Raw genomic sequence first — 8765 nt, forward strand, 5'->3', positions numbered from 1 at the left:
TACACATATCTTGAATTATCAGTATGAAATCCACTGTTAAGCTCTCAGCCAAACGGTAAACTGGTAAAGAATATGTCCCCTAGAAAGAGTAATACTTCATCCACTATTCGAAAGTTGAATGCAAATGCCCGAGTAGGCTTTGATGGGCAGAGTAGCACAACAATAAACTTCTGGAGAGTGAGCAACAGAAACGAACCGGGAAAGGGAAGCAGAGAGTAAAGATGATGAGAAGAGACTCCTAAACAGTTTGGGATCCAGGAGCTTTTTTGCCTACTTTCCAGTTCCGCACAGGTTCAGCTGTGACTAGCAGTGACTCGGGTGCCAGGTCAGTGGCACTCAGCCAGCCTCGTATTCAGGGAGTCTTCAGTTCTCTTGCCCACCTCTCTAAAACGTTTGACTCCCCTTCCTCCCTCCCCGTGGTTTCCACTGCGCCTGGCCGCCTACCCTTCAGTCTCTGCGAGCACCTGTCCGTCTGTGTGCCTCCCTTTCACAGCACTCTGCTACTTTGACACCTTGCTCATTCCTGCTTACTACTTCATACTGCTTCCTGGCAACCTCATCCACAGCCTCATCTTCAGTTTCCTCCCTATGTACCTTCAAAACAAAATTTCAGCACAGATGCCTCCCCTGAGCTGCAGACCACTATAGTTGATTGCCACATGGGTCTACAGGGAGCATCAACACCCTGGTCCTCCAGGAAAGTTAAGGTCCAAACTCATCTTTCACCCAGACAGTGTTTCAGAAGTTTGGAGTCAACCAGGCCATGCTCTGCACCCTCACCCCCCATAGCCATTATTGTCCTTGTGCCACTGTTACTACATGCTGTTGTGAGTTCCCATCTGGTCTTCCTTCTTGAAGAATGCTTCTGGAGAGCATCTCCTGCAGCACTGCTGGCATGGTGTCCTTACTGTATCTGATTGTGTTGCTGGTCTTCTTGAAGCCCCTCAGTGGCTCCCTACTGTCTACAGCTACCATCCAAAGACAGCGTGGGCCCTTCAGCCTTGTCTGTTCCAGCCCATCCTACCTCTCAGCACTCTCTCTGTGCTGTTTAGTAGACTCCCCATGTACAGTTAGGCATATCTCTGACAGGCAGGCAGAGAGGGAAAAGGCCATTGATAAGTAACAAGATGGCAAACTTCCGGCTTCCTCCTCACCTGAGACAGAGGCCTGAGAGCTTTTTCTCCCATCAGCAGGGCCCTTCTTCTGGCTGATGGGTCCAGACCAGTCTAGATAAGTCCAAGGTCAGACCTAGACATAACTCAGCTTGGTGCTATGGGCCTATCAGCCCTTTTCTTAGGGAAGGGAGCCTGCCCTATATCACCAAGAATACTCAGAAGACTCAGGCCCTCCTAGGGGGGTTTGAGTTTCAGTTTCTGAATCCCCTCCCCACTTGTGGAGAGTCAGTATCTATATCTCTCTTGTGCACTCTCTCTCTTTCTCTCATCTCTCTGTTTCTCTCTGTGTATGTGTGGTGTGGTGTGTTTCTTCACTTTTAATAAAATTTTCTGCCTACTGTGTCTGAGATTCTTTGTGCCATTTAATTCTTGAGATGAACTCAAGACCCCTAGACTTAAAAATGTCATATTTCTCTTCCCTGCTATTCCTTATTTTGCTCCCTGTGATGATTTGAATTTGAAATGTTCCTGACAGACTTATGTTCTGAAATTTGGTCCTCAGCTTGTGGTGCTATTTTGGGAGGTTCTGGAAACTAGGTGGAGCGTAGATGGAAGAAATAGGTGACTGGATATGAAGATACATTATCCCTTCCTGCTTCCTGTCTCATTGTCTGCTTCCTGGTCCACTGTGATGTGAACAGCCTCTGCCATCATGCTGTGAGACAGCTGTTCCACCACACCTTCCCCACCATGATGGACTGAGCCCTGTAAAACAGTGAGCCCAAGCAAATCTTTAAGTTGTTTCTGTCAGGTATTTTGGTCACAGCAATGTAAAAGTAACTAATACACTTTCTCACGAAATACCCACTCTCCAACAAACCTACCTGGAAATGCTTGTTCATTTTTCCAGTTTTAAAACATTTCTAGATCATCTCAAAATTAAAAGGTAATTTGTAGAATTCCAAGAATGAAGAGAAAGTCATGCCAGTGGCCTAAGAGGGAAGCAGGGAAGCATTACGTACAAGAGAAGAGCTATGACTGACCAGAAGGAGCAAGAAGAGGGGACAGAAAAGATGCTCAGACACGATGCAGAAATAAGAAAATAAAACCCAAAACTGTTGACCTAGAATTCCATGTCTAGTGAAACTATCTTTCAAAAACAGAGTGAGGCTGGGGAGACGGCTCAGTGGTTACAGTGCTTGCTGTGCAAACATGCTGATTGAAGTTCAGATCCCCAGAACCCATGGAAAGCCAGATGTGATAGGATAGCACATGTGATCCCAGCACGCCAGATGTGATAGGATAGCACATGTGATCCCAGCATGCCAGATGTCATAGGATAGCACATGTGATCCCAGCATGCCAGATGTGTTAGGATAGCACATGTGATCCCAGCATGCCAGATGGGAGGTAAAAACAGGAAAATCCTCAGAAGCTCCTGAGCCAGCTAGCCTGATGTGTGCGGCAGTGAGCAGGAGAGCCTGTCTCAAGATGAAAGGTGAGGACTGACACCTAAGATAACACACACACGCCCACACAGGCACACACACACATACACGCACACATAATATACACAGTTTTTTAAAAATGAAGATGAAATAAAAATTTTTTAATAATACTGAGGAAATTTTTTTGCTGGCAGACTTGCCTCACAAACAGAATCACCAAGGAAATTACAATAGATTGTAACTCAGACATGGAAGGAGAAAGATTCAAAGAAAAGAAAGTATGTGGGTAAATATACCAATTTTATACATTTTTTTCTTCAGACATTTTTGTTTTAAAAGCAAAATCTTAAGACAACAAGAATGAAACATAAGAAAGGCTTTTAAAAACAGATATGAGAATAATTTCTATTATTCAGTCTTTGAATATCAGTCCTCTGTAAAATAAGATTAATAAGAGATTAAGATATCAACTAAAATGCCTAACAAAGTGCTTGGCACATAGCTGATAGTCCATAAATGGTATATGTTATCAGACCCGTGGTTATGTTTAAACATATCACCTAGAACAGCTTGGTCTGGGGCAGAAACAGGAGGGTCCATGCCCAAGGCTTGCTGACCAGCCAGTCTAGCTGAAACAGCAATTTCCAGCTTCAGTAAGAGCCCCTAACTCAAAAAATAAGGTGATCAGTGACAGAGGATAACAGTTGATGCCAACCTCTGGCCTCTACACATGCCCATGGACATGAGCATCTGCACACATGTGCTCACACACATATACCACACACACACACACACACACACACACACACACACACACATACACACACTATCCCCAGTGCTCAGTAGTGGCTTTGGGGAAGTGACTGTATTATGAGGATCCTGACCTGATCCATTGATCCATTCACAATTGACTGGACTACTGGAAGATGGCAACTGACTGGAGGAAGTGGGTCATTGGGGTGTGCCTGTATACCCTGTCCCCAGCCTCCTCCTCTGCTTTCTCTAAGACAGTTGCCTCTTCTGTCACATGCCTCTGCTGCCATGCTCTGCCTCACTACAGGCTCACCATGTCAACCACGGGCTGAAACCTTGAATCTGTGAGCAACAACCAATCTTTTCTCCTTTAAGATGATCTTCATAGGTATTTTTGTCATAGTGACAAAAAAATTTATTAAGGCAAAGTCAAGAACAAAATGCTTTCTTGACCAATCCCTTTTTGTGTTTGTTTTACATATTTTATACATCTCTCTGTGCTGGAATACTTAACATTTAAGAGAGTGTCATAGCTCTCAGTCCCCAGTATGACCTGCCTCAGAATGTGGACCAGGAGACAGACAGCTGGTTGCATAGCTACTGGAAGAGTGTACCCCAGTGGCGACTGTCCACTAACTTTCTCGGCATGGTCCCTTTGAAACCTACACTCTGTGCAGAGCACAGCAACTTCCAATCCCTTATTGTCTACAAGACTTCTGCTGCTCTGCCGGGTCAGCTAGTCATTCCACACACTTCCATGTTTCTAAATCACCAAGAGGGTTCAGAAGCTCCGTCCGCTGTGCCAGCAATAACCTTCGCCATGTAAATAAGTCACCCTGCTTTAACCTCACTTAAAAATGCGAAGGCAGTGAATTGCTCATATGAAATTAAACTTCCTTTGGTCTGCCTCTTGAACTACTTCAAAGTCTCTGTGGACAGATTCCCTTTCACAAAAAGTGAGAGACACATGGATTGAGAAAAGACAAAATAATAGAATGTTTTTAAATATTAAATGTTCCTTCCTAAGTGCTCCTTTCAAACAGGACAGTCTTAGCTGAAAAAAAGAAAAAAATTCATTTGCCCAAGCCCATGTTTGTAAAGGCTCTTTGCACACATTGAAAGCTGTGGAAAGCTGAGCCAGAGCCGGTAAACCCCCATGAAGGGGCAGTGTTTACTCGGCTGCAGCGGCCAGCAGTACCCATCCCAGAGAGCTGTAAATATATATAAAGGTTGTGGACTGTTCAAACATAGGACAGTAGGTCTCTGTGCATTTGCCTGAAAGGAAGAAATGTTTAACTTTTCTCACAAGCTACTGAACTGGAACAGAACTTCCTGGAGGGGAAAACGGCTCCCCATTTCTCATGGAATAATTTCATATATAATTTTTCCCATCTTTGTCTTCCCATTTTACTTTTGTCCTGAAGAACTAAGTACAGCCAAAGTCCGTGGTGGCAAACAAGAAGGACTTACCTGTGGCAGTCCAGTAAAGAGCAGGCTGGAAAAGAGGAGACCCTGCATGCTGCCGGGAAGTGGAGCAGATGGAAAGATGGAGAAGCTCGGGTGCGTCATTGCTCGAGGGCACAAAGCTCCCCTGTCTCCACACAGCACCGTCTCCACCTCCTGCCTTCTGACTCCCAGGCTGCCCTTTTCATGCAAGGACCCGAGAATCCGTTCCAGTGCCCTCCTTATTTTCAAGTGCCTTCTAGAAGCGCCTTTGCAGTCCGCCCAGCTTAGTCAGGAGGGCCAGCACCTTTCTGTCTGGACTCTGGGGGACTCAGTGGTGGCTTTTTCGGAGTGACTGCTGGCTCCCTGCTCTGGCGATGGGAGATTGCGCTCCAGTAGATGGTGGCATTAGACGCCTTCTCCTCTTTACCCTAAATCTTTCTGTGTGATTTCTCTGTCCAGTGCTGGCCTGGTCTCCCCAGATGCCGCCACAGTTGCGTCCTGGGGCTCCAGTCCCGTCAATGACAGATACAAGAAGCCTTCCTAGATCTCGACAGCTGTCTGTCTCTACACCCCTGCCTCTGCTCAACGCATTTTTCACTCTAGGGAGACCATGATTAGAGTAAACTTAGATGGAATGTGGGCAGACTCCCACAGCGCACTGCCTGAGACCGGCTGCTTTCTGTGGCCACAGTTCCATGAGACTCAACACTAAAGTTAACCCCAATTTTTCTCAGTCTAGTGTCAAACATTCTCATTTATAGCAATACTCAGGATAGTTCAAAAAATTATAAAATATTACAAGGTACCCCCCCCCATTAAAATGTACAATTATTTTTTTATGGATCAGTTCAAAATAATTTCCAAATATCTAAAAAGTAGTTGCTGGAGAGATGGCTCAGTACTTTATAGTGCTTACTGCTCTTGAAGAGGACACAGTTGCATTCCCAGCACTGACATCACACAGCTCACAACCACCTATAACTCCAGTTCCAGGGTATCTGACAACATCTGGCCTCCTTAGGCACCTGCACTCAAATGGTACACATAAACTCATGGAGGCACACACATACCCATAAATTTAAAGTAAATAAATTCTTTAAAAATCTGAAAGGTAAGGTCTGGAGAGATGGCTCAGCGGTTAAGAGCACTGACTGCTCTTACAGAGGACCCAGGTTTGATTCCCAGCACCCACATGGCTGCTAAGAACCATCTTTAACTCCATTTCCAGGGGAATCCAATGCCCTCTTCTGACCTCTATGGCACTGCAAACACACAGGTACACTCACATACATGCAGGCAATACATGCATACACATAAGATAAAAGTAATAAAAAAATCTAAAAGATAAATCATTACATTTGTACCATTTCTCCTTCTTACCCTCACCACCCTCATGTGGCCACCAGCCTGTCCCCTCCTGGGTTGTCACTGGGACCTCTGTTATCCTTCTGGCTCTTTGTTCACTGTCTTTATTTACCCCTCCAGTGGACATTCGTCTTTCTGAGCATTCAGTGTGAAGTTCCCCTTCCCACACCTGTTTCTATTCCTTTTGCCTGTCACCCAGCATTGTCCTGTTACCTTATCTTCTCCTGGTTGCTGCTCACCTCTGTGAGCACTGACAGCAATCATAGCTATACAAAGTCACAGTAAGATAGACCTCCCTCAGGCCTGAGCCAAGAGCTTGAAGGAACAGTTTCTCATCAACCACTGTGAATCTGATGTTCTTGGAGAGCTGGAAACTCCATAAGTATGCAAACAAGCCCCAAGCAGCCTCCCCAGTGGCTGGGCAGACCATAGCTGTACACATATTGGACCACGTGAATGCCAACCCATTCAGTTACCATCTTGAGGCCTTGTATTTGTTACTTTTCTCATTGCTGTGACAAAATGACTGAGAAAAGCCACATAAGGAAAGAAGGGTTTCTTTTGGCTCAAAGTTTGAGGGTACAGTCTATCACAGCAGGAAAGGCATCGTGACAGGAGTACGAGGTGACTAGTCACATCCCATTCGCAGTCAGGAAGCAGAGCGAGACGAATGCAAATATTCAGCTTACTTGCTTTCTCTTTTTTATTCAGCCTAGGACCCTAAAATGGGATGCTAGGATGTCACCCATATCCAGGGCTGAAAATACCATCACAGCCCCATCCAGAAGCATGCTTCTCAGTTGATTGCAGGTCCTGTCAAGTTAACAGTCGAGATTTACATCACAGGGCTTATCCTCCTCCCTGAGAAATAAGACAAAACTCCAGAATGGCTAGTAAAGAGGATTTTTGTCTTGTTTGGGTCCAATTTGATCTTTCTCTTTGTATCCTCCTGGTTTAATGTTTGTTTGGTCTTTGGGCCCCCATGCACAGATTTTTTAAAATGATGTGTATATATATGTGTGCCTACATGAGTTCATGTGCACTACTTGGGTGCAGGTTCCATTGGAGGCCAGAGAGCCTCAGATACCCTGGAACTGCAGTTACAGGCGGTTGTGAGACGCCTGATGGCAGTGCTGGGAAATGAACCCAGTAAGTTCAGTAAGCATGTTTAACCTCTGATTCATGATGCATACTGGTCACAGACTGAATAATTTCTCACTACTGGCTCATCAACTACATCTCTCCAACTCTAACTCTTCCTGTTTCAAATGTAAAGCTACACATATCTGTGCTATGATTGGACTTACAGACATCCACGCACCTCCCAGTTGTTCTTTGTGAAAAACTGGTAGTGACAGCCATTTTTCTGGAAATGTCTATCTCACTGCTGTTGAGCAGGGAGGGTGTCATTTTGACCCCTTGACCATCCTCGCCTCTCAGTAGGAAAGGAACAGCCAACCAGTACCTCACACGGTAAATAGACTCCATCAGTTTTGGGCTGAGCACTGCCACCCATGTCTAGGTTTCTGCAGCCTTCAGTGCTGCTGTTCAACCACTTCAACCCTGGTTTGAGTGAAATAAGAGGATAGGATGTTTTTAGAGGTTGGAGCTATGACTTGTAGTAAGAGCTCTCTTGATGTTTCTCCTCCAAGGACTTTCTACACCGGACATGGTGGCACAGGCCTTTAATCCCAGCACTTTGGAGGCAGAGGCAGGTGGATCTTTGTGAGTTCGGTTTGTGACAGGTCCTCAAACAGACACAGCCCTAAGCATAACTAATATGGGAAGCATATTGTATGATTTACAAGGACGTTTCCCATGTATTATCTTTTTTAATTTCACAGCTCAGTGAGGTGGGCAAAAGCAGTATTACTATCTTCATTTAACAGATTAGAAAGTTAAAGCTAAGTCATTGTTCTTGGTCAATAAAACACACTTAATCCCTGCCCTCTAGAGCTATGTAATCTACTGACAGCAGACCTTGAATAAATAAACACAGAAATATCTATCATTAAAAACTGAATAAAGGCTAATAACAAAAGAAGAAACCATAAGCAAGAGCGACAGTGGGAGTTCGTTTACATTGGGCGAGAGAGGACACCCCTGAGCAAGTGGGGCTTCAAATGCTGAGAGATGACTCCAAGCGAGGGGTGGGAAGAGATTCCTGGCCCAGTGCTCATTCATGGCAAGATGCACACCTCTAATGGTGATGTGCTCCCTCGACAACAAACACATCCCACCAGGAGTCCTTCTGCCGGGAACGTCATCACAGCTAGACTAGCCCCTTCTCCGGGAGCATCAACCTTCTGGGCAGGCAAAGGTCAGTGCCCATAGCCTCGGTGAGCATGCTTTGAACAGAATGAGCTTCTTTCTTCATCCCGTCTTTCCTTCTTTTTCTATCTCTTTGGTTATACAGAGGATATGGTATCGTTAAGCCTGAAAAATAGCCATTATTTTATAGTAATATATTGGAAGCACACTATGAGGGAAGGTCCAAGTTCCCCCAGTGAGAGACTGAATAGTGACAACAGCTAACATCTGATGAACCCTCCTGGGTCCCCATGTGGTACTCAGTGCTGTACGAATCATTTGACCTTCACAGTCACAGTGTGGGACTATAATCACTTTTGTTTCACTT

The 8765-nt window shown here is 45.1% G+C and overlaps 1 protein-coding gene across 1 annotated transcript in view; it reads right to left on the minus strand.

Annotated features, from left to right (window-relative positions):
- Ccn6 (cellular communication network factor 6) overlaps nucleotides 1–4846 on the minus strand; it is an 18723-nt gene extending 13877 nt beyond the window's left edge. The window contains exon 1 of the mRNA XM_008852397.1: nucleotides 4787–4846. Within this exon, the coding sequence (XP_008850619.1) occupies nucleotides 4787–4834 (48 nt within the window). The 5' untranslated portion in view covers nucleotides 4835–4846. The remainder of the gene's footprint in view (nucleotides 1–4786) is intronic.
- Nucleotides 4847–8765: the final 3919 nt, after the last annotated feature.

This window comes from Nannospalax galili, unplaced genomic scaffold (assembly GCF_000622305.1).
Source record: "Nannospalax galili isolate Female #2095 unplaced genomic scaffold, S.galili_v1.0 scaffold646, whole genome shotgun sequence".
NCBI lineage: Eukaryota > Metazoa > Chordata > Mammalia > Rodentia > Spalacidae > Nannospalax > Nannospalax galili.